At 33.7% G+C, this 26,916-nt stretch overlaps 5 protein-coding genes across 5 annotated transcripts; 3 read left to right on the top strand and 2 right to left on the bottom strand.

Moving 5' to 3' along the window:
• Positions 1-3,237: 3,237 nt before the first annotated feature.
• LOC107406588 (caffeoylshikimate esterase) lies at positions 3,238-7,087 on the top strand. Its single transcript, XM_048469505.2, has 8 exons — positions 3,238-3,457; positions 3,558-3,590; positions 3,715-3,838; positions 3,928-4,074; positions 4,379-4,509; positions 5,694-5,831; positions 6,011-6,109; positions 6,452-7,087. The coding sequence occupies exons 1-8, from the start codon at positions 3,455-3,457 to the stop codon at positions 6,725-6,727; spliced, it is 951 nt and encodes a 316-aa protein (XP_048325462.2). The 5' UTR covers positions 3,238-3,454; the 3' UTR covers positions 6,728-7,087.
• A 162-nt stretch (positions 7,088-7,249) lies between these two features.
• On the bottom strand, positions 7,250-12,634 carry LOC107413564 (spliceosome-associated protein 130 A). The gene is made up of 4 exons (XM_016021544.4): positions 9,334-12,634; positions 8,504-8,995; positions 8,123-8,275; positions 7,250-7,566 (listed from the first exon to the last, which is right to left on the bottom strand). Exons 1-3 carry the CDS (start codon positions 12,346-12,348, stop codon positions 8,138-8,140), a joined length of 3,645 nt encoding a protein of 1,214 aa, XP_015877030.1. The 5' UTR covers positions 12,349-12,634; the 3' UTR covers positions 7,250-7,566; positions 8,123-8,137.
• Positions 12,635-13,599: 965 nt separating this feature from the next.
• LOC107413563 (dirigent protein 16) lies at positions 13,600-14,373 on the top strand. The gene has a single exon (XM_016021543.4). It carries the CDS (start codon positions 13,600-13,602, stop codon positions 14,371-14,373), a length of 774 nt encoding a protein of 257 aa, XP_015877029.4.
• A 1,500-nt stretch (positions 14,374-15,873) lies between these two features.
• Positions 15,874-17,185, top strand: LOC107406590 (dirigent protein 9). The gene has a single exon (XM_060820033.1). It carries the CDS (start codon positions 15,932-15,934, stop codon positions 17,114-17,116), a length of 1,185 nt encoding a protein of 394 aa, XP_060676016.1. The 5' UTR covers positions 15,874-15,931; the 3' UTR covers positions 17,117-17,185.
• A 550-nt stretch (positions 17,186-17,735) lies between these two features.
• Positions 17,736-21,890, bottom strand: LOC112490095 (uncharacterized). The gene is made up of 4 exons (XM_048470625.2): positions 21,802-21,890; positions 19,826-21,703; positions 18,688-18,889; positions 17,736-18,599 (listed from the first exon to the last, which is right to left on the bottom strand). Exons 2-4 carry the CDS (start codon positions 21,623-21,625, stop codon positions 17,968-17,970), a joined length of 2,634 nt encoding a protein of 877 aa, XP_048326582.1. The 5' UTR covers positions 21,626-21,703; positions 21,802-21,890; the 3' UTR covers positions 17,736-17,967.
• Between the last annotated feature and the right edge of the window lie 5,026 nt (positions 21,891-26,916).

Genomic DNA, 26,916 nt, shown 5'->3' with positions numbered 1-26,916 from the left:
CTCCAGAACTAATTTGCAAAATATCTGGTTTGATTTTCGAATGTTTAGAAATCAATGCCGGATTTAAATGTAAGTTTATTTTTCCTTTGGGCAGAACACACATTTGATTTTTTATTTTATAAATAAACAAATTAGTTTTATATGCTCTTGGACAAAGGCATGCATCTCACCTGATCACCTGTAATTACCATATAATAATAATATTTTATTAAAAAAAAATGAATCTGGTGCATGATTTCTAAAATTTGCTTCTTTAATTTTCCACCAAACTCATAAAAGCGATCCAAAGGCATATAAAATAAATCTATATTTCATAATCCCCAAACAAATTACTTAATGTAAATATATATATATATATACACACACACACATATATATTACGATGTTTCAAACCAATGCCCAATTTTGTATTTGTCCCTATTTTCTACCTGCACAATAAATGTTTGGCAATCCCAGCAACAAGATAAAAATCAATATTTTTTATTTTAATTACACTTTCTTTTTTTTTAAATCATGTAGTTCAGATAAATTACATTTCCCTTTTTTTCTTTATTTTTTTTTAGTTTTACTATTATTATTTTGTTAATGAACTTGGGCCCCAAACAACAAAATTAAAAGATAAGTATATCGAGTTTAGTAGCTCGAAACTAACTGTACATTAGAAGGTAGATGAACCTTCCTTATCAATAAGTTTTCTAACTAAAAAGACAAATATGCATACCCATAGCATATAAACATGTTTAATGTCATTATTTACAAAATTTTTCCCTCTATATTAGATTATATTTTTAATCTATAATATTGTTAATTATTTTATTTGCAGATCATTTCAAAATAACTAATACTTGAAAAGGATAATTATATTTTAATATCCTCGTTTTAAATAATTGTATTTTTAATTTTAATTTTAAAAAGCACTTACAATATCCTCAACATACAAATTCTTGTAATCTACTTCTATTTGCAAACCAACATTAAAGTACATTTTTTAAAATAAATACAATAAATGTACTCATTTTATAATTTTGTATTTTATTACTCTAATTTGTTTAAACGCATTTTGGACTTTATTATTGTTATATGAGCCGTCTCATTAACTTTTATAAAGGCACTTATTTTTCTGTTATTATTATTGTTGTTATTTTTTCCCTGGATGATATTTAAAAGAATGTCAAGACTCAAGAAAATAAAGTAAAGTATATCTCAAAAAAATGAGAGAATAAATTAAAGTAATTATAAAAATATATTTTTTATAGTGTTAGTATAAAAAGAGTTTATATATATATATATTAAAAAAGTATAAAAAGAAAAAAAAAATCTAAAATTTGAAACCTTTAAAAGGTCATCCAAATAGAACTTTCTATCTGTTATCCTATTCAGCAGCGATCGACATTATCCAAAGGAAAACAAGTGGAATATAAGGTACGGTTGAAAAGCACCAACAAAAAGTTAAAATCACAGCATTAATGCAAAGCAAATTCATCCTCCCCTTTTGATCCCAAAAGACACAAAAATTAAATAAAAATAAAAGCATTCTACCCCTTTACAATGAAAAATTAATAATATTAATATAATCTAAATACATGCATGAAAGTGAACATAGTAAAATAACAGGATAAGGTTAAATATTATTTTGATCTTTTAAAATTTTATTTAAATTCAATCAAATTCATTACTTTCAAAAATATCATCTACTTATTTAATGAAGATTCTTTACTTTCAAAAATATCATATACCTATTCAATGAATTTAAAATATTTTCATCCATTTATTGTATTTTTATCGTTCATAACCTCCAAAAGCATCTATAATTAACATTTCAAAACCAAGGAGGTCTTAAATTAAAAGTAAGCTGGGGAAAATTATCTCTTTTTTAAATGTAATTAATCTAATAATTAACATTACTCCAAGTAAAATACGTATTTATCCCCATAAAAAAATTAATTAAAAAAAAAGAAAAAAAAAAAAAAAAAGAGGGAGGTGAGCACGTAGCTTGGTCAAAGCTGCCATCCCAGCACAATGCGCGGTTGGATCTCGAAACCAAATTACATATCCCTCAAACATTAGTAGGTATGCTTGAATTTTCCCACAATGCCCACGTGCTACCCACTTCATAAAAAGTTACACCATATTATTTATGTCATATTTTTCTCTTTACTTTATTCAATACAACACATTAGCAATGTTCCCACACGTTGAAAATGTATAAAAAGAGAATTAAAAAACAGTACTCTACAGTTTTTAAACTCTGAAATTATCCGAGAATGGTAATTAAAAGAACAATTTTTTGAATAAACAAGATTTAGAAAGTATTTAAAAAAAAAATAGCCATTAACAAATACTCCTACTTTCTATTTATGTTCACAATAGTCAATACATTCTAAATAGGACTCTCATTCAAACAATTCTCACCAAATTTAGTACATATTTATCCACTTTTTTTTCTTTTTCTTTTTTTTTTGTTCACTTGCCAAAATTGCCTAATCCAATTCCCAATATCTTTCTTCTTTTTGCTTTACCTCTAATTTTTAGCAAGTTAAATGTAGCCTCCTATTTTTCCCTTAAAATTAGAAACAAAAAAGTGAAAAAAAACAAATACAAAATCTATTCCTACTTGGTGTTGGGCAATGGCCAAAATGGGTGGTGCCTCAAAAAGTTCAAACTCATTGAATAAAAACGGTTTATATTTAAAGGACTAAATCCCAAGTTGCCTACGCATACCATTGACTAACAACATGTATATGAACAAGCCGACTATCTCAAATTGGAATCTCTAGAATGATGAAAGCTGATCCCACTCTAACAAACCAATATAAAAAAATTACTTAAAATATATATTTTTTTAATTAGAATTAATTATTGTATAGATTCCTGAAGCAATAATGAAGCTTTTCCGTCGGCACAGTGTTTTAATTTTTTTTTTATTATGTATAGTGTTTAAATTAAATATTTTATTATCAAAGTTACTCAAATTTAGAAAATTTACATGGAAAAGTGTAGAAAATAAAAGTGTCTAATAAAATCTACAAAGAATAAATATTTACCCTAACAATATCTAAACTGTATCGATATTCATTTTAGATATTATTAAAAAATTATTTTATTGAAAAAACCATTAACATTGATTATGGATTATGTTTATTTTTATTATCCATATTTTCATTGGAGACACTTTAAACCTATTATTAGGATGTCTACTTGAAAAAATAAATAAATTAAGAGGTTTAAATTGCAAGCGATATGTAGAGGACCAAAAAACTTTGAGACCGTTTCTTACTTCCTGTATAAATTGGCCAAAACTCCAATTCCTTTTCCCCATCTTCTTGTTACTCAAAACTTCATGCACTAGCTTTCTTTTTTCGTTTCTTTTCTTTCCTCTTTTAAATCGCAAAAACTCTCTACTTTTCTGTTAAAAGTACACCACCATTGAAGTTTCTCAAAAAACCACTTACTCATGGTTTGCTCCTTTTATCTCTTACTCCGTTTCTCTCTTTTCTCTATCTCTTCCTCTGTTTCTTTCTCATTTGTTTTGATATATTTTTTTCGTTTTTCCACAGGCGTCTCAAGCGGAAAACGTTGTTTATGAAGAGGTAAAAGTGTTTTTTTTTTTTTTTTTCTTGTTTCTGAATTTTCTCTTTCACACAAAATTTTTGTGTGTTTGGCTATATTTCCTTATTGAATTGGATGCTTTTTTTTTTTTTTTTTCCTTCAAAGGGTTATGTCACATCTCGAGGACTGCAGCTTTTCACCTGCGTATGGAAACCAGCAAATCAAGAACCAAAAGCCTTAATCTTTTTCTGCCATGGTTATGGCATGGAATGCAGCATCACAATGGACAGTTCAGTATCTCTAAAACCATATATACATACATATATACATATACTTTGAAAACTCTGAAAGAGAGTTTTGGATTGGATTGGATTTCAGGCACGGCAAGAAGGCTTGTCCAAGCAGGATATGCAATGTATGGGATGGATTATGAAGGCCATGGAAAATCAGCAGGACTTCAGGGCTATGTGGAATCCTTCGACAACGTCGTTGATGATGTCTCTGATCATTATACATCAATATGTGGTCTGATTCCAAATCTCTCTCTCTCTCTCTCTCTCTGCGTTTCTAGTCAATTCCTATTGGGATTTTATCTATTGTTTACTTTTATTTCCACCAGCCTCCGTTTTTGAAATTGTCAATTATACTCATACACAAATAAAAATAAAAAATTATACAGGAGATAGAATAATATTTTTGAAACTAGAAAGGACTAATTGAATTTAAGCCAAATCTCGAGGAGAAAAATGATATTAATCCATTACGAGTTCGAGTTCTAATGAGTTCTAATGGGTATAATATATGTATATATTTGTTGGGTTTTGTTCAGAAAAGAAAGAGAACAGAAAGAAACTGAGATTTTTGATGGGGGAGTCAATGGGAGGAGCTATGGCTCTGCAAGTTCACAGGAAGAAACCAGAGTACTGGGATGGTGCCGTGTTGGTTGCTCCTATGTGTAAGGTAATGGGTAGGATTGTAATTTCATGTTGTTGTCATGTATTTGTATATTATTTTTTTGTTGTGTTTTTATATTCTTTGTACGTTTCTCTGTGTTCTGTTATGTTCTTCCTCGCTGTTTTTGGAGTTTGTGTAGGCTTCTTTCTACGCAGTCAGCTTTTTTTATATGGCCCTCCTTTAAATTCGGATCATCATCTTCTTTCATTCATGGCTTACTAGAGTATTTTTAAGGGAAAAAAAAATATATATATATATATATATATATTTTTAAATATTTTGTGCCTTGATTTGTTCAATTGTTTGAAACTCGTATTAGAGAGTAATGCCACCAATTTAGTTACCAAGTTGTTTTTCAACTGCATAATAAAATTATTTGACTGGTTTGAAGGATAGTATAAACCAATCAAAAAAATAATAATAATAATAATAAAATATATATATATGTACTTAAAAAATTAAATAAAATTATATTGATAAATAATATTTTGAAGTCAATAACATTATTGCTTTGATAGTACTTTCCTTTCCAAAAAAACTATTGTCAATCGAATTGCCTTTTGTGAGGGTGTGAAAACTTTTATGATTGTTTTTGGTGATTAATGATTAAATTTGCTGCCGTAAACCTAAAACATTTTTCGAAAACAACCATTATTATGGGACCAGCTGAACCATTTTTATGGCCCTTCTTCTTCATACTCTGCGTAATGAATGATTAAGCTCTAGTATTTATTAATGACTAAAAACCCATTAAATTAAAATATAATTTTAATAGCTGTTAAATAGGTTTTAAAACGGGATTTGGTCGACCATATCTAGTTATTTAATTACTTAAATTTCGGATCCAATCTTGTTTTGATTCGCTTGCTTGTAAAATAAATCTTGGCTTTTTTAAAAAAATAAATAAATAAAATTAATAATAAAGAAAAGTTGTTTAGGTTGTGTATATCTGGATATACTAATATAATTCTGTCAGCCATTTGAATTTTTCATCATTAGCAATGTGGAATTTTTATTTTATTTTTTTTATTATTATTTTTTAAACAAAATTTAAATTGTCCTACTTTTTCTTTTTCAGTGGCATGAAAATGTTGACTATGTTGATTATTCAGATAAAACTAATTAATTAGTCAAAAAAGTTTTGGGAAATTGTAATCTTTTTAAGTTTTTTTTTTATTTTTTAAATACAGATTGCAGATGAGATGAAGCCATCTCCAATGGTTGTTAATGCTTTGGTTAAGCTCAGCAGGGTTATTCCTACTTGGAAAGTAATCCCTTCAAACGACGTTATTGATTCTGCGTTTAAAGTGCCTGAAGTTAGAGAACAGGTATGTATATTTTCATTTGCGAGAAACAAATTTATTTATTTTATTTTTAAATATATCAGAAACAAATTTAACTATTATTTAAAAAAATTATATATTTTTTTTAAGAAAAATAAAATTAATTACAATTAAAAAAAAAAAAAAAAGGCGCAAACTTATTGTTAATACTTCTCTAATTACAGGTAAGAGCAAACCAATATTGTTACAAAGGCCGACCTCGCTTGAAAACTGGCTATGAACTTTTGAGGGTCAGTACAGATATTGAAAAAAATCTAAATGAGGTATGCTTTCTATCTCATTTCCAAAAACTATTATTTTTCTTAAACTTTTTCTTCAATTTGTGATCATGATCTCTAGTTAATAATAGATATGGAAAATACCTGATTAGTTTTGTTCAAAACTAAAAATAGATATTAAAAAAATAAATTCATAATATCTGTCAATTCAATTATTTGACAGATAATGGATCGTTATTGATAAAAAAATAATAATAATAATAATTTTGCTATTTAAATGGACACTAATATAGTGTTGTTGCCGCTAAAATGCATTGTGAAGTTTAAATTTCATAATTGAAAAAAATAAAAGAAAAGAAACTTATTTTTCGGTTTTTCTATGATTAGGTCTCACTCCCCTTCTTGGTCCTCCATGGGGAAGATGATAAAGTTACTGATAAATCAGTGAGCAAACAGCTCTATGAAGTGGCATCCAGTAAAGACAAAACCCTCAAATTGTATCCAGGAATGTGGCACGGTTTGCTGTATGGAGAGCCACCCGAAAACCTTGAAATTGTATTTTCTGACATTATAGGTTGGTTAAATGAGAAGGTTACCTCAGGAAATGCAAGGTTGGAGAACGAGCTCAAGAATGAGAATGACAAATCTATCCAAGACCATTAATCAGGAGCAATGAGCTTCCTTGTGAGGGTACAAGAAGATAATCAATAGGCACGAAGAAACTTTAGGGCAGAAAAAGAACTAAGAAGTTTCTTACCCTTTTTCTCCTGCTTTATGGCCATCTAATATAACAAAATGGAGATGAGCGACGACCTGGCATTCTCCTACTTATGTTGAAAATATAAAATAAAATATAGAAAATTAAATTATTTATTCTAATTTCTTATTGTTTTAAGTTTTGCTTTGTACTATGTCAATGTATAGACAAAGACATAGAGAGAGGATAAACTTTTATATATAACCATTACAAAGATGACATGGTGTAACAAACCATCCATAGTCAAACAATAATTATTTTGATTATTTTGTTGAGTCCATACCTTTAACATCGCACATGACTAGATGTTAGATTTGCGCACAATAATAGTTGCACATTATCATTGGACGTTAGCAGTTAGCACACCTGTTACATATGAATATCATACCATCTACAGAGAGAGAGAGAGAGAGAGAGAGAGAGAGAGAGAGAGAGAGATCTGATTAACTTCATTAAATCTGCAAACAATTAAACAATCAAAATCTATTTTAATTAATTACAACAACAGAAACTGATGATGCCAGCAAGATGCAAGTTTTACAGATTGCACCTTTCAGTACATTTAAGCAGTTAGTCCCAACTACCAGAAATGGCTACAATCCTAGAACCAAGAAAACTTTTCTATGCCTCTACAAAATCAGGGGAAGCCAGTCTTGACATCTGTTACTCCATTAGTCCAAATATGTGGTCAGCAATAGCACCACTCCATTGACATACCTGCTCTCCGTGTTGATGCCATAATGAACTGCACATAAAACATATTACTCCATTATCAATCTCAAAATTGACGCATACCTTAATTCAACTATAAGCTATAAAGTAATAAAAGAAAAAAAATATTAATTCAGAAATGGAGGCATTAGATCACCACGGAGCTATGCAACTTTCAAGAAACCAAATAAAACAACAATGCAAAAGGTGTGATTCCCCATAAGACTATATGAATGCCTGGTTGTAAAGACTATATGAACGCTGGCAAAATGCATAATTTTCTGGGTACACCTACGCTCAAAGAGTTTCAAATGCATCATTTGTTATCAAAGCACGTTGCACTTATCAGGAAAAAGCAACTCCTCATCTTCTTCAAGCTAAAAGATTAAAGAATTTGCATATTTAGTTTTAAGCAACAAATATACTTTCATGTCAAAACAAAATAAAGTTAATTCAAAATTTCATGCGGTTCAAGGAGACATATTTAACTAATATTGCACTATAGAATATCACAGGACCACCGGGTAGAAATAAGTAAATAGGGCGTTAAAAAGTCCCCCAGACAGGGACAGGGAGAGAGGAAGACCAACTTTTCCGTGGTTCTCTCAAATGATCTTGTTTCTAATTTCTTCAAGTTTCTTCAGTATCTCCCCAGGGGTTCTATCCAGCTCATCCGCAATTTTCCTCTGCAAATCAAGAGGCAATGTTGGGAATTGCTCACATAGATCACCATCAATCACATCCTGCAAAATTATGAAACACAGTCAACATCGCCTTCAAAATCATTACATGACTAATAATCCAACGAAAATCATACTTAAGGCACATAGCAAGTGTCATTGAAAAAGATTATCTGGAAACTCTAATGAAATATAGATGGCACAAAATCAATAAAACCTCACAACAACAAATGAAACATAATCTTAGAAAGCGACAAGATGCATATTGATGAACACAAAAGCAAAGCTTACCTTAACCGGAAAATATGCAGATCTATAAGCCATGTGATCTCTTCCGCATAAGGGAGGATGTTCCTGCCTCATATGCATTTCCAAGTGAGAAAAGAAATCAACATCATCACGAGAGGTGAACGCAAGCAGTGCCCCCAAGCTTCCCATCACCGTCCCATAAATGACGCACTCCCCACCACCTGGAATCAGTGAGGCCTTCTGCAGGGAGGTCACAACATCACCAACATGGAACTGCACTATCTCCTCTACCTTGTTGGGAGCTCCATTCAACTTCCCCTGCTCCCACTTAATCCTCCCACCTGTTGGATCTTCTTCTATCTCATCTGAAACATCCTGGGGTAACCGCACAAAATAGACATTACCAAACTTGTCTGCACCTGCCATGGTGTCAAAATCTATGTGGTATGAAGCAGTAATCCACCTTGGAACACAATCATCAGCAAAGATATACAGCTGATTCTCATCCCGCCTATACTTGCAGTAATGGAATGACTGCAAATTATGAAAAAGACAGAGTACATATGGTCAGTACATATATAAACAGGCAGAAAATGAGCACACTGTAATCTCAGAGAAAAGCTGCATTAATTTCCTTTCAGAATGCACTACTGGAAAATAAGATATTGGAATTACAGATTTTAGACAAAATACCATAGATATTTCAAAATTTTCCTTCAAACTCTCAACTAAAATATCATGATCTAATAGTATAAGCTTCAATTTTTGTCCAAATGTTCAAATTCACGCTTGAAATCCTATTAAGCATTTTAGATTAATAAGACACCCTAAATAAATTGATGTTTAGCAGACTATAATGGTTCAGAACATACCTCTTGAATATCACCTACATAAATCCGATCGCGATAGGTTTGAATAGATACAATTGTGTTAGGAAACAGCTTATTCTCGCATTTCCTAAGCAATTTCCTTTTCCCCAAATCATATAATCTGAGCACTGGTCCAATTCCAGCAAGTAATCTTCCCTGAAATTGGCATAATGCAAGTGGAACACCTTCCACTTGTGTTTTGTGTAGAAGTTCGAGTGATTTCCCGTCCTCTAAAAACCTGTAGATATGAATATATCCGGCAGTTAAACTTCTTTTGGGCCAAAACTGCAGTCCTTTTGCTGTACCAACCGCTAAAAGAGTACCATACTCCTTATCATGAAAATTTACAGTACATATGCTGAATGCAGCCTCATTATCCTGAAGCTCCAGAAGACAAGTTGTACTTGATGTCTTTGGGTCAAGAACTCTGATGCAAGAAACCCATCTGTCAGACTCTGCCTTAGGATAACCATAATGCTCATCAGAGAGGGGATCGTCCCCGTCCTCATCATCACCACCATTTTCCATCTGTTCCACGTTGCCATTTCCATTTTCTCCAGCTCCAGCAGCCTCAAAGCATTCCTTTTTTGCAGCTTCACGCTCTTCTGCCGTGAAAGCTCCTTGATCACTTTCAATAATTACCAATAGTTTCCGCTTCGGTTGAACGACAAACTTTCTTGGGGTGTACCTTAGAGGAATAACAGTTTCATTAAATGTTTCTCCCAACCTCTCAATAGTAAAAACTCTCAGAGCATCACCAGCAACAGCTACCACACCTTCTGCACATTGATCAGACGAAAATGAGGCTGCATATTCAAGAGTCTCATAGGACAGGGGTGTTAACAGGAAATGTCCTTGGTGAATATAACCAAGCCAAGGTCGACTTGACAAACAAAGCATCGCACGCTTGCCTCTCACAATAACAGAGAAGAGCTTTGGGGCTCTCAGTCCTAAGAATCGAGAACGAGAATCAGACAGCTGACCTGTCACCATATCCACTACTGTTCTAAATAAAACCCCAGTACGTAAACCAGCATTTAGAAAAAGGCTAGCAGGGTGATCAGCACCATCCTCCCCACCAATGGATGCTTGAACTTCAAGAAAAAGGAGAGATTCTGGAGTGGAAGAAACACTTTGCACACTCAGAATCTGCATACAATCATCAGGATCCAGTGATAAGATACGAATTGTGTTGTCATATGAACCAACTGCAAGGAAACGAGACCTTTGTCTACCTTCAGGTACAGGGGCAATATCCAAGCAAGCCACATCACCAGACATTTCGTGCTTCTCCACCTCCATTAGTTGACCAGTCATATCAACCTCAAAATATATAAGTTCTCCTCCACTCAGAGCAATAACAACCTGGAGCCTATTAGAGCCAACCTTAACAATTGTTCTTTTCCCAGGAGTTCTCCACTCATTGATTCTTCCATCTTCCCTAATATGCCTAATGCCATTGGGGTGAACTTGCATGAGAGAATCATCGCCTATCAAAGAGACAGCAAGTGATGGGGTAGTATCAAGAAACCCACTGTCACTAACTTCTTCAACTGTCTCACCAATCGAAAGCACAAGGGTAGCATTTGCAAATGACACAACAATGTATGCATCAAACTCATCATTAACATTCTTTTTCACAGTCCAAACTGCACTTGGAACACCAGGAAGCTCTGACACAGCCATCTCACTGATAGCTAAACCCGGTCTTAATATCCTAAGAGAGGAACGAGGACCCCGCCCACAGAGAGTAAAAATCTGAGGTGTTTCTTCCTCAAAGAGATTAAGAACTCTCATGTCCATAATCGGCATCAAGCTCTCATCCTGGTCAATCCTAACAAGGTTCTTAAGTCGTCTAGGCTGGAAAAATACAGGCTGGAAACCTTCATCAGTTTCCATCAGTGATGCTGAGGAAGACTCAACATCAGCATCATCCCCTATTGCTTGAAATTGATACAATGAATGATTCCCAAATTCAGATGCAGCAAACAGAAAACCCGATTTCAGTACACACATTGAAGTTGTAACAGGGATGGTGTCAAAATATTTAATTTTCAATTCCGTTACATGGTCATTGTCGTGCTCCAAAGTAACCTTGAATATATCACCATACTCAGTCTGCAAAAGAAAAAAGAACATGGATTTCTGCTTGTGCATAGCTGCTGAAACAATAAGAACCCCACGCTCGGCGGGTAAATCCACACGCCGAGGAATCACTGCTCGAACGTCAGGGTGTCCCTGATTCTTATAAATCACAAAATTTTCTGCACAAATTAACACACCACTTGGACCATCACCGCCTCCAGGAACTGTGACCAGCAAATTTGCGCCATTATCAACTTGATCAGACCATTTCCTTGACACATGATTAAGCCCAAGATCAAGCTCATAAAAAGTCAAATGCTTTTGTGCCTCGCTGGCAGCCTGGCCGGTGGAATCCTGATCCGCCTCAGAGTAATCAAGCTCAATTGCAGCAAATATCGGGTTATCAAACCCACAATCAACCCCACAAATCGAATATACTATGGTATGCGACTTGTGAGCCTCCAAAGGCGAAGATATGGTCAGCCTAGCAGCAGTATCCCGATTCAAAACATAAACCAGCTTCTGCTTCTCACAAGCACCAATCATAGCAGCTCTCCCCTTGGGATCAACAGCCAAATACTGCCCAGGAACAATCCGGCGACAGCCAGATTTCCCAAAAGTCTCTTGGTGAATTTTGTCGAACACATTCTTTTCCTTATTATATTCAAGAATTACAATTCTACCGGAATCAGAACCCACAACAATGTAATCTTTCTGAGACCCAGTAAGCCTAAACTGAGCTAAAGACCTAATGGCACCAAAAATTTCGACGGAAAGAAGAGTCTGGATCTTACCGTTATCGTCGGGTCGAAGAAGATCCAGAACTTTGCCTCTGGCAACGACGATCTCCTGGGTTTTGCCACCAGAGAAATTGCCATTGATAGCACAGACTATGCCAGTGGGTCTCTGGAGCGTGAGGCTGTAAAGATACATGGCTCAGAAATAGCGGGGTCTCTCAGAAATTAGAAAATAATCGCAGTGGGGTTTTGGGTTTTCGATGAAAGGTGAAGAAGAACAAAGGGGCTAGGATTTTATGAGGAAAAAAGAAAATGAATTTGGGGGTTTAGGGTGTTAGTGGAGCTCCATAGGAGGAGATAAACATGGGGTTTTTACGGTTTTAGATTTGGGGTGTGGAAGAAAGAGTGAGTGAGAAAGTTCGGTGGACTCAAAAATGTAAACCTAGCGAGCGGGCTTGGAAATGTACGAAGCAATGAAAAATTGAAAATAATAAAATAAAATAAATAGAACTAAAAAAAAAACTACCGCCTCAGACAGAGAGAATCCAACGGCTGAAATCGACCGAGCTAATGGAATTTTGTCTTTTCAGAGATTTTTTTTTAATTAAATGGTAAAATTCAATTTTTTTGAAGAAAAGGAAATTAATATATTTCCCTTTAAATTATATTCTAAGATGAAAAATAATGATAATAAAACAATGAAAAAAAAAAATTTTGGCAGCAATAAATTAAAAAGCGTGCTAGAAATATTCTGTGGCAAGGATGCTTTTAATGTATAGAAGAAGAGCTATCCAAGTTTCTCTTAGTTTTTTGAATGTTGGATAAATCTCAAAACTTATACTTCAATATTCTGAAAATATTGGTATAAAAAACTTTGTTAAATTTTTATGGTTGGAAAAAAAAAAAAAAAAAGCACAAAACAATAAACAACTTTGCTTGCATTAACAAGATTTGCTCATAATATTTGGAATTTAGCAACTTTTTTGTCGACAATATTATATTGCATGGGTATCCAAATAATCCTAAAAATTAAAAATATAAAAACATATATGAAAATTTGAGAGAATAACTTTTGTAATACATAATTTACTTTCATATAACACCAAAAAAAAAAAAATCATTATTGTTTTCAAACTATAAAATGCTAGTATATTTAGTCATCTAATCTAAAATTTTAATTGTGAAATCATAAACTTTGCTTATTTTAAAAATGTTTTTCTATTTTAATAATAATAATAAATAGATAAATAATTAAACCCATTGTCTACCTGATCCACTTTCACCTTTTGTTTATTTTATATGTTTTTCTTTTTTTGCCATTTTAACCTATTCAATACATTTTGGTGACCGCTGAGAATACCAAATCCAAGTCTTCCATATCCCACGTATTCCTTCCCTATAAACAAACCAAAAACCAGAACTAAAGAGAAACTCAATAATGACAAAAATGGAAAACCTCCAATCCACCATTTCCATCTCGACCTTAGCCTCCATCTTCCTCCTCTTCATCACCATCACCAACCAACCATCCTCTGCAAGAACTCTCATCAATTCCCACCACCATCACAACCACCACAAAATCACTTTCCTAATGACAAATCTTCTCAATCTAACGCACCCTTCTCCCAAACCAGCCACCTCCAAACTCACTCATGATCATCAGCTTCCCTTTTCCAAACCAATTGGTCTATTCCCTCCCAGTGGAGGAGTCCATATCCCTGAAACAAATCCATCAACCCCCACCTCTGGATCATCATCATTTTCTTCTTCTTCTTCTCAAACACTTGATCTTTCCGGTATCGGTTTTTCTTTTCCGGCCAGAGCTACTCTGCAAGAGCTTGAATTTGGGATAGTGACTGTTATTGAAGAGGAAGTATATGAAGCTAATTTGAAAGGTGATTTCTTTCAAAAACTTGGAAGAGCACAAGGGATGTATGTTGCAAGCTCTGAAAATGGGAGTAGCCACATGATGGCCATGATGGTGAGCTTTGGTAATGGTGATGATGATGGTGAAGATGGATTGAGGTTTTTCGGGGTGCATAGGACGGATGTGGTTGAATCTCATATTGCTGTTATTGGAGGGACTGGGAAGTTTAACGGTGCAAATGGGTATGCAACAGTGAAGGCAATGAGTGTGAAGTCTAATAGTAATGCTAGTGGGGAAGAAGAACAAGCTGATGGAACCAGAAAGCTTCTCAAGTTCAATGTCTATCTTAGCTGAAGAGGGTTTTTTTCTGGCGGCCAATTAAATCAAACATATCCACAAGATTATAGATTGAAAAAAGCAAAGCTATATATGTTTTTCTTTTATCATTATTTTAATAACAAGGATTGTAAAATTTGATTGGGAAAGATTATAAGTTCATTATAAAGAAAGATGGTACTGATTGATTGCTTGTCATAGGGGCAAAATGGAAGTCTGTACTTAATAGTAATGCATAAATCAAGCTTTGAATTTTTAAAAATAATGGTAATAGTATGGTAGTATGAATTAATTCTTGAGAAAAATTAGTATAAAGTTCAAATCATTACCGGTTCATCTATCAAAAAGAAATAATAAGTTGCCATCTGCAACTAAACTCAAAAATATGATCATCTCTTTCAACTTCTCCTTATCATCTAGTTTTCTTATGCTTTGTGGGTTTCCTAAGGGAAAAAATTATGTTAGGGATAAGATAGGAAGGAAAAAAGAGGGTGTCTTTTATGTTTAAGGGATATGTAATGCGCTGAAAATGGAAGCAATGGTAATCTTCAAATTATGGAAAATGTAATTAAAACAGAGCAACGATGTAGTATCAATGAAGATAAGATGAAGTTACCAAACAAATGAAGATAAAGATGAAAAGTATAATCAAAGTTAATTCATTCAACTTGTTTCCAGCCTAAATTTTGTTTTCATGAGCTCCAAGTGAAATTGCTTCATTTAGAATTTCAAGCACATTTGAAAGAATGAATAGCGTTATAACATTAGTTTTGAAGTTCTCTCAACTGCCACTATTTTAGAGGCAATAAAATTGTACTTCATTTTTTTCTGTACCGGACTTTGGATCCTAGATGAACCATATTAACAAACTTCAAAAATGTCATTCAGAATATGAGAAACGAATTAAGTCGTGTAATGAGGTTGAATGAAATGCCCCTAGCTGAAGTTATGATGATTGTCCAAAATGGGAGAATAAGAAACCATGTAAAATTAAGAACACCTTGGATACTTCACAGCTTCTGGTATGAAATGCCCTTATTTATGTTTGAGGGGATGGAAATAATAAACCATGAAAATAATTTATTTTTTTAAAAAAAGCAATTTCCAAAAAATTAGTCCTTGCCCTAACTACGCATTTCTATGTTTCATACCATTTGGAGCAAAAAAGAAGCACATTCTAAAACTGCTCCATTATAGTGCAGTATAATCAAATATTGTATATGGTTTTTGGTGAATCTACACAACTAGCTCATTAAGACCATGCCAATCCTACAAGTTTTAGTCAGCAACACCTTTTCATGCTCATTACCAATACCATTTTGCATCACGGAGTAGCAGGTTTTTTTTTTTATTATCATTATTTTTTCTTTAACCCAACCAAAACAAATGCCTTTAACAAAAACAATATTGCACAACCACTCCATCACATCAGCTCCACTTTGTCCTTGAGAGACTCTTTGCTAAACTATATAATACCTATTTAGATCATTCCCTTTTGCAAAACACAAACACATAACACAAAGTATTCTCAATTCTAAGACACCTGATAACAAAAGCCATAAAAAACAAGCCCAATATGGCCAAAACTCTCAAGGCAATTAGCTTTTTCTTCTTCCTCCTAGCTCTCACCCTTGGATGTGCCAACTCAGCAAGGATCCTTGATGAGGTGGAACCACAGCCTCAAGTCTTGCCCAGCTCACCTGCTGTACCCAATCCTGTCCCTACAACTGTCCCTGACGAAGAAGATCCGGAGTCAAATCCCACCACCACTTTGCCAAGTGGACAAATCCCGGCCACCCCCCCTGCCATACCTGCCAATGATGACACCATCATCGGTGATGCCGATGCACCGGTCCCAGATACCGACATACCCGATGATGCCACGGAAGCACCCGTCTCCAACGTGGCACCACCGGAAGCTTCTCCTGCCACCGTGGCACCTATAGCCGGTCCCACCACCACATCACCAGCTGTTCCCACCCCTGCTGGATCAACTAGTTCCACGGTGGCTGCTCAACCTGCAGGAACAGAGCACCACCCTGTTTTGTCCTTCTTCATGCATGACATTATCGGAGGAACACACCCATCGGTGAGAGTGGTCACCGGAATCGTAGCCAATGCCGTGACCAATGCTCCATTCTCGAAACCCAACAACAACTTCCTCCCTGTCAGCGGTGGAACCCCATTACCCACCTCCACTGTCAATGGCTTTATCAACAACAACAGGGACAACCTTCCCTTCCTTGCAGGCCTCAACAATGGAGCAGGGTTCAGCACCACGCAATCCGGTACATTAATCCAGAACAGCAGGGACAACAACATCGTAAATGGCGGCACCAGCCAGCCTTTCGTTACCGCCGGCCAGCTTCCGGCCGGTTCCACCCTCCAGAAGCTCATGTTTGGGTCAGTGACCGTGATCGACGATGAGTTAACCGAAAGCCATGAGCTTGGATCCACTGTGATTGGAAAGGCACAAGGATTCTACTTGGCAAGCTCTTTGGATGGGAACAGCCATACAATGGTTGTGACAGTGCTGTTGCATGGTGGTGATCATGATCATCATGAGGTGGAGGATACCATAAGCTTCTTTGGGGTTCATCGGACGGCAGCACCGCAGTCGCAGATTGCGGTGATTGGTGGGACAGGGAAGTATGAGAATGCTAAAGGGTATGCAGTAATTGAGTCAATTCTTCAGGAGGACCAGCACACAACGGACGGCGTTGATACCATCATGCATACCAGTGTTTATCTCTCTGAGTAAAAATATATTAAGTGTGGAGTTGATTTAGCAGTTTGTGTTTTGTAATATGATAGGGCTTGACAGTGTCAATGTCCCATTTGATATGATGTGTGTTCAAAAGTATAAGAATTTGAATGAACACTTTGTTTTTAAAAGTGGGATTTTAAATTTATCTAAGAAAATGAAATTTTTTTGTATTTGGAAGGCTTTTAGAAGGAGAAAAATGGGGCCTTAAGGGAAACTAAAACATACAAATATATATATATATATATATATATAACGCGGAAAATAAATCCTACAAAACAAGTGTTATAATTTTATATATTTATTAAAAAAATAATTTTATCTTTAATTTTTATAACGTAAATTAATTAATTATTCAAAAGTCCTAAATATATTTGTATAATCAAACATTGAAAAATAATTTATAGAAAATTAAATACTAGTTGATCCTTGCTCAACTAATTCTCGAAAGTTTAACTTTTTTTTATATAGTTTTAATACTTTTCAAGCAAGACCTTAAGAACTTATAAGAAGATAATTGGTTTAACTTGTAAGGTTTGATGAGAAAAAGGATTAGAAATTACTTGTAGCAATTATATTCGATTTGGAAGTAAGATCTGTCGTTGACAAAAACATATGCAACAAATCCTGATTTCATTAATTTATACAAAACAAACTGAATTTTTATACATATACTCTTTAGACTTGCAAACCTTTCACCTAGATTAAAACGTGGAAAGATCTACACAAAAATGTCCTAAAAATAACCTAGACAAATACCTTTCTTTTTTTCTTTTTTTTAACTCTAACTGGTTCTCGTTTACAAAACTGTTGTGCAAAAAGAATAAACAATGCAATCGAATATGCTTTCATTCTACTAACTCAGCCATAAGCTCATCAATCACCAACCTTTCAATTTCTATACCTATGGCATCGATATCATCTCCTAAATCTAACTTTCCAATTTCATTTCCTAACGCCTTCTCTGCTGAATCCTTGCTAGCTTCTTTATCTTGGCTAACAAGCAACATCCAGAGATCTTCCTCAATCATCTCCTCATCGGAACTGGGGTTAAGCCTTCTTGATACAGGCTTTGCCCATTTCGGTACACCCATGCACGGATGGAGAATCTCCATCAAGCCTGCATTTATACGGTCGAACAAAAGTCTTCTTTCTGAACTCTTCCAGGATGCCTGATCACCAAACTTCTTCTCTAAGGTCTCAAATACGGAAAGGCTTATTGGGCAATCTGGAGAGTGCAAGGTACTAAAATCCATCTTCAAATTCCTACCATGAAAGCTGGCCTCATTTAAAACATCAACAAGATAAGAGAAATCCCTGCTCTCTTCAACCCTGAACAATTTCATTGAATCTACATCTTCTTTGGAGTCCTCTGCAGATCCTTCTTCGGTTTCATCATCGCTTGACACAATCATTCCAGGTCCTTCCGAGTATGTATCCAAGGTCTCTGATTTCAGGAGTTGCAGATGCCTCTGTAACCCTAGCACAGAACAGAAAAGAAGGATCTTTAAGCATTGGAAATTGAAAATTTGAGCCAGACTTATGAGACATGCTCCTTGTTAACTTACTACAGATGTTGTCAGTGACCCCCCTCGAGAATTCAGAGGAAGCCCAAGTATCTTCTGTAAATGATGGTTCTAGGACTGAGACTGGACTAGGATGATAAGCCTCCTCTAAGCTCATTAGAAAATCTGGATCCATGAAAGAGCAGGGCGAGGAGAGAGCACTTTCTACATGTGATCCAAATGATGTTTCCTGGCATTCCTGTTCCTGCAATAGTAAAAACATACATATAACAAGTAACAAAAAAAATTATCACAACAAACTCATATAACAAATCAAATGCACCTATTCAGAAGCATGCAAGAAATATATATACATGTATAGACATTGGATTTAGAAAACATATTAATAGCAAAAGCAAACAAACTAATTACAATCTAATATTATTTGCATAAAAGCATATTAATCAATGCAATTTTTTAAAGGAAGTTCATAAGTAACATGAACCATAAAACAAAATCAGTGACCAAAATTTCTGATCCACATTGGAGTAGAAAAAACAGCCTAACCGAAAAACAAAAGCAAATCCAAAGGCAGATAAAATTATTTCAACTGCACAAGCAAACCCGTAACTAGCAACTAAAGATGGGAATTTAGACCATAACTTATCCAAATTGGAAAACCAGAAGAATGCTCATTAGGCTTCTTCAAATTCATTAATGAGGACAGGATTTGCACAAACATCATGAATTGGTAGAAAATTTAAAGTGTAACATATTCCTAAACATCATAACTGAACAACATTTTACCCATTAATATCTTAAAGAATGTCACAACAAATCTGTAAACGTTGTTTAGTTTCTTTGTCAACACTGAGCATCAAGTCTTTGTGCATTACTTCATGTTTTGGGTTTTATATCTCATGCACCAGTTGTACATCTAGAGTGAGAGAAACTATAGACAAAATCCAATCCTTTAGAAACTAATCAACCCTCTTCTAATGCCAAAAAAAAAATTACAGGAAAGGAAAAAGGCAGAGTCTCTCTCTCTCTCTCTCTCTCTCTCTCTCTCATCCATTTAAGTTCATATTTATCAAACCCATAAAAAAGTTAAAGGCATCTTAATAAAACACAAAGTAACAACATCACCAAAGAACTGTTTTGGAAGAGTTTTCAAGAAATCTTTATTAAAACAATAACAAACCTGCTGAACCAAAGTTTCTGTAGCATGACTAGAAGAATTATAAACTTTCTCTAACAGATTGCAGGTTGTGAGCATGCAACTCTGCTTCTGGCTTTTTCCTAAGGGTTTGTCTGCAATCTCGATCTCTGCATTCTCAACCATATCTGCAGCAATACTTGCAGAGGCAACAGTACTAATTGGTAACTCTGAAAACAAGTTCTGTTCAGACACATTTTCATCATCGGTATTGTTCTTCATTTCATCTTTCATCACCCATGCTTCTTGTGAACTGTTACTATCCTCCATAATAGAGAAAGAGCTGCTGCAACTTGAAGAATGAGGATTCAAAAAATTTAGAACAGATTGATCCCTCTCAAGTGTGTTCTTCAGAATATCCATGACTTTACCATCTTTAATGGAGGCACAATCTTTTGAATTCAAGCAAGAAATAGATTGAGATTTCTCATACTTGTGTTTCCAGCAGCTAAGTTCTGAATGATCCTCCTGGTTATTTTGTTTCATGAACTTGTGCCAAGCATCACTGATAGAATCTTCCAGCCCCATATACCACTCATTACAAAAAGAATCATGTTTGGATTGCTTTGTTGAAAATTTACTGAGGTCAAGATCTTTCTTACCATGCCTACCAGGCCTGTGACTTTTTGGCCTTAAATTGTGATAGGGCATGGCAAGCATTTCACCCAGGGTACTACCTTTAGAAGCTAGTCCAACTTCTTCTGACCTTTTATTCATCTTCCAACGTTCCAAGAGCTGCTTCTTGGCTTCTCTAGTCACAAATGCATCTGAATTAGAAAAGGACCGGTAGCCATTTTTCCAGTCAGGGAAACTTGAAGAAGGAGGCATCAAAAACTTATGCTTAACTGCAAAGGTGGCTTCATCAGCCTTGGATTCTAACCTTGAGAGCCTAGTCGAAGAGTTTATCTTTTGTATAGTTTTTCCAGTAAGCTCCTCCATTAGTTCGCTTGAAACTAGAGGCTGTTGCCTACTTGGTTTCACATCAGTCTCCAAATTCTTCCTTCCCTTTACTTCAACACGTATTTTCTCACTTCCAGGAGTACAAAAGTGTGTGAGATAGTTAACACCTGACTGAGAACTTTCATCTGAACTAGCTGAAGAGCAATATCTTATATAATTTTTGTCCTTTCCATGCTTCGGTTTCAAAACAACAATTCTTGTATGGGGATTGTTAAGCACCAATTCAGACCTCGCAAATTTATGGAAATTAAGACTAAGTTCTCCATTGGAATCTGTAACAATGCCATTCTCGCCTTTTTGTACTGAGTTGCAATATCCAGAACCAGTTTTACTCACTGATTTCCTGCAGTTCTCAACACTACTGTCAGAAGTGCACGATGACTTTAAATTGCCTTCAAGTATATAAGTTGGCAATTGATCATTCTTTGAATCTATCACATCTGACAACTGTTGAAATTCTTCTGAAGTTTGAAGCTTTTCATCCGATGAACTGCATTTTGTATTAATGTATTTCTGCCTAAAGGCCATCTTTGCTACCAGTGGACCCAAATTTGCTTTTCTCTTTTCATCTGACAGGTCAAGGTGCTCATCTTTTTTCAATGTCTCTACAACCGGAAAGTTATTCCCCAATTCTTTTTTCTCTTCAAAGTTCATCCTCAATGGGTTGTGTTTATACTGCTTCCCTCTGACACCAATAGAAGCAACTCTCTGCAGATAACTTTCAGACAGCACTCTCTGCGGTTTTTGTACAGGCTCTTGAGGTGGTAGCACATCAAGTCCCATCAATCTAGCTATGACACTTGGTGTACGTTGACTAGATTCCATTTCTCTAAACAATTCTACAGCTAACCCAAATAAATGACCCGCTAAACTTTATTACTTTCTAGAAATTGCAAGAAATATCTGCACCAAATCAGAGAGAACACTTGATGAAGCAAGGGAAGAAAAATAACCCATTTTTTGCATAAAGTCAACCAAACAGAAGACTGAGATCTGCTTACCTTATCTTTCTCTGTAGTTCTACATCAATAACAAATATCAGATAGGTAAATTGGCTCATTTCTTTGTATCTGAAGCTCGCTGCTTCCTGGAAATGATCCATTAAAAGTTCAATAAATAAGCCAAGAGACTATACAGAAATCAAATTAAATATCTAACAAGAATTTGCAAACGTAATTCATACAGCATAAAACTACATTTAAAAAAAATAAAAAAATTAAAAAAATTAAAAAAAAATCTAAAAAAAATTAGAAAAAGAAATCAAAGTGTATTTAAATGAAAACAGGAAAAAAAAAAAAGGTGAAGAAAGAAAAGGGAAACCAAAAAATAAAACAGATGGGCAGCAAAAAGAAAAGATTGAACCCTATTAAAGACGATCATAAGAGGACCCCAAAGGTCAAAGAGAGTTTCAAAAAAAAAAAAAAAAAAAAAAAAAAAAAAAAAAACGAATGAGTGGAATACATTAAAGCTAGAACCAGGAGCGAAATTATTGAAACAACTCTTTTTGGTATACAATTATTAGAACAATAAAGAGTTAATGAACACAACACAATCATCACAAAGAGACAGCTTCTGACTGCGAACCTTCCAAACACTCTCATAATATCATATAATAACAGCAAAAACAACAACCTCGATTTCCATTCGAACTTAAAAAAAATAATAAGTAAAAGAAGCTAAAATCATAGTGATGCCAACGAAGCAGAAGCAATACCACTATTAAATTCCATCAACTAGAAACAAAAACATGATTAGCAAAAGCACACGCAAAAATCAAAACCAAGCAAAGCAATGATGAAATCGCAAATATTCCACAAACCACAACATAAACAACCAGAAAAAAGATAAAACCCAGAGCTTACTATATAAAACATACATCAATATTTTGCTTCAAGAAAAACAGAAAAAAAAAATTTAAATTAAAAGTTTGCCTTCCTTGCCTTCCTTAATAGCTATATTGGCATCAGAACATTGATTGCGCACCGATGATTCGCATCCTCCATTACATGCAACAATCTTTCTCGAAACCCGTTTCTCCTTTATTGATGACAATAATAACTGTTTTAATAATTTTTTTTTCCATATTTACCTGGGATTTTGATCAGAAATCGAGCTAGAAAAACGATATGCCAACATTGCAAATCTGGGTCAACCATAAATTTTTTACAAAAAACAAAATTCAAAACCCAATGAACAAAATAATAAAATAAAATTTTTTGTTGCTTATTTGGACACGAAATGGTCGGAAATGTATAAATAAGAGAAATGGGTATTTGGGAAAATTAATAATTCATTATTAGAAAGACGTGTCTGCTCAATAAAAAAATAAAAAAATTTGCTGAAACCAAAATGATTGGAAATTTGGAAACCCAAAAAAAACAGAGTGAGAAACCGAGATGGTGGGGCTAATCCATTTGGATTTGATGTGGATTCGTTTATTTTTGTTTTTTATAATTTTTTCGCTTTTTGCTTTTTGTCGTTCGCTAAATTTACGCGGGAATTTATTGTCGTATAGCGAATCTCGCGCCATTAACATATGGTTTTTTTAATGCAAAATTTTTGACATTGTCCCTCCTGGTTTTTGCTAAGTGAATAGAGGGGTTAAAGCTTATAAACGAGGTATTGGAGGGTGGAAGTAGCAAACTTGACAGTTGGAAATAGGGATTTTGAATAAATATATATTTTTTTGGTATTGTCCCCCATTGCATGCGACACTAGGGTTTTGACTAAAACTTCGGTTAGGTCCACGTGAGGTGGCAAATTGATTTTTCAATCTTTGGGCTAATTAAGTTGGTTTTTAGCCCAATGGGCATGTTTCAATTGGGCTAGAATTTGTGAATGTTGGGCTAAACTTTTTTTGGGCGGTTCATGGCCCAAATTATACGAAGCTTTGTATATTCTGGGTCATAGAACCCAACCCCAAATTCCTTTATTATTGGTGATTTCTTTCCCCAAAAAAAAAAAAAAAAAAAAAAAAAAAAAACCCTTTATCTATGAGGTAGTACCTCTAGCTCATAAGCCTTTAAAAGTGTTACCAAATTCACCACAAAGAAACTATATTATGAGTAATTTTATTCTACCGGGCAATGTCTTCCAGCTTATGTTTAATGCCACCTGACCTATAGGTTATATATCCCATGATAAGCTACTTATTATCAAATATAAGTTACTAAGTGCCCAATAACAACCATAGATGAACCAAGTATGTGAGATTGTTATAGGTAACTACTACTTGTAAAAAAAAATAAGGGTGTGCAATTCATGATTGGTTAACATTTTAAATTAATATGTTAATATTTTAAACTGATTAATTACATATTGATACATCACTCATGAATTTTTACACGTCGTGACACTGTATTTCTCAAGTATAAATATAGACACTTGCACTAAAATGACTATTCAAAATGAAAAAAAATTATTTATTCCCTAGGAAGACATTCCAATAATGAAAAAAAAATCCATTATCTCTTTGACAATAATCTAAGTTCGAATTCCTTCACTTCAATATATATATATATAAACAAAAACAAAAAAGCAAAGAAATGCAGCTGAACTTACATGATAGGAGACCTCCAAGCATCTTGAAAAACCATGTCACCATGCCATTGGGGAAACAAGTTGACTAGCCACCAAATTATCTAAAGATCCTCAACGAAAGGGCAAAATCTTATATGCAATTGGTTTTTTGTTTTTTGTTTTTTTTTTTAATTTTGATAAATTATATGCAGTTGTTGTACAAAAGATAATTTCGTATAATAAATTATTTAAAATCGAACTTTCCAATTATTTTATAGATCTAACATTTTTTATTTATTTATTTTGATATTGCACATAATTATATAAATATGTTTTACATAATTATAACCGTTGTAGATAAATTATTCCCCAATGTAGAAATCAGGGATAGAAATAGAAGATTTGGCTTCGGGATATATATATACTTATACTTATATATACATAGAAAGAGAGAGAGAGAGAAAAAAGCTATAGCATGGAGACGAACTGTACTGTAGTCTCTTCCCATATATATTTACATTTATATATATATAATATATATAGCTTTCATTTTTTATAAATATACAAGATTATATAATAATTCAAAATAAGGAATTTTTTTCTATGCTGTATTAATAATATTTATTATACGGGGAAAAAAAAAAAAGAGTTCAAAATTGATATAATTAGGAAGCAAGAATGTGATATAAAGAAATCGTCCGTCCACGAGGCTGTAAAAAGAAAGAGAGAAAGGGGCGGCTATATAATTAGGAAGCAAGAATGTGATATAAAGAAAATGGGTAAAAAACATATAAAATATTAGAAATGTTTGTATATTGTAGATAAAATTTTGCAAACTTACATATCACAGTACACAATTTATCAATGATTATGACCAATTTGACCATAAAATCGGTTTCACTGTAGAAATTTGCCTTTATATATATTTCATTAAAATCTATATGGTAGCTTATTACTGGGGAGAAAATCTTCCTTCTTCGTTTTTTTTTTTTTTTTAATTATTTATTTTAGAATTTTTTGAAGTAGTGTAAAAGGGATACAAACTTTTGGAAGGGCGGGAGGGAAGTGGTTAAAGCCTACTAAACCTACCATAAATTTTGTCTTCCAAGTAAATGATACAAGTTGACCAATTTCAGGACAAATACCATGCGATGGGCCATGCACTTTCTCCCATCAATAATCAATTAGTGAGATGAGGAAAACCAAAAAAAAAAAAAAAGGTGCTCCAAAGTCTCCATTTGGAATGTATTTTTTTTTTCATAATATTGACCTATAAAACATTGACGATGTTTGTTTATTATTATTTTTATTTTTATTTTCCTTTTTTTAGGTAAATAAACATTGAAGCGGGTTAGCATGAATCACTCTCCTCATTTTTCATTTTCCACTTGGAAAAGCAAGAAAGATTCTAGCCCAATAGAAAATCAATATCAATTTCAACAACCTACAAGTCCCATGAATCGGGAAACATGTGGTCCGAATCCATGATATTTTTGCTCCTTCAAACATTGCATACACTTTTTTTAATTTTTTATATTATCGTTTTATTATCTCCACGATCTGCGGGTGCAGGTGGGCATATTCCTTCAGAAAACTAGAAATCCAAGCTCACGTCAATCTCAAGGTGGGGCCTATTTTATGTCAATGTTAAATAACAATTCTTATGGTAATAATTTTAAATAATAATTCACTAGAGAATAGGGATGCATGATCCATAATGTTTTATTTTTTTTATTTTATTTCTGAGATGCATTTTGGATGTAGAAATCTTACCAAATCACCATATATAAAATCAAAAAGCTCAATATTTTTCTTTAACTATTTGCAAATATATATTGACTTCAAAATCACTTCGTCGAACTTATTGCTATATATCTGTATGTTTTTTCTAATTGCGGTTGACTAATATTTACCACGCAACAGTTTCTTGTGAAATATTTGACTTTAAGCTTTGTTCTAATCCTGTACAGTTGGTGCCAATAATTTGTAATTCAAGTTTTTTCTGTGCTCTTTGGCTGATTCTTATTCAAGAACATTGATTTTCATCCTTGTCCTTTGGCTTAGATCTCTCCTTTTGCTGTTACAAGATGCATGTACACCAGTTTTGTGATTTAATACAGTCAGTTTATCAAAAAAAAAAAAAAAATGTGACCAACAAACTAATTTTCACTGTTCTTACAAGTAATAATTATATAAGTTGTCTAAAAAGGTAATAATTAGATGATGTTAAATATTTATTTTCATATAAATAGAGTGTAGAAAGGGATTTCATTTGAGTTTTTCTCTGTGGTAGTAAAAAGTGTTTTGATTGAAGTTCCTGCCTCTTTCCCAGAGTGGGTAAATAAAAAAAAAATGAAAATAAAAACCCTCCTAAATTTCCACATAATCCAGACGTTATAATTACCATGACAAAAGGAAATTAATACTTTATTTTTTTGCTACAAAAATATATATTAGTATTTTTGCTTGCATTCTTGCTTTCCTTTCATTTCATTTGAAAAGTGATTGCTGGCTATTTATGATGTAGAATTAACGTTATAATCACCAGGACAAAAAGAAATTAACATTTTTTTTGGTTAAAAAATTAATATTTTTAC

The sequence above is a fragment of the Ziziphus jujuba genome, chromosome 8 (assembly GCF_031755915.1).
Source record: "Ziziphus jujuba cultivar Dongzao chromosome 8, ASM3175591v1".
In the NCBI taxonomy this organism is placed as follows: domain Eukaryota; kingdom Viridiplantae; phylum Streptophyta; class Magnoliopsida; order Rosales; family Rhamnaceae; genus Ziziphus; species Ziziphus jujuba.
This window is presented reverse-complemented; position numbering and strand designations above follow the sequence as displayed.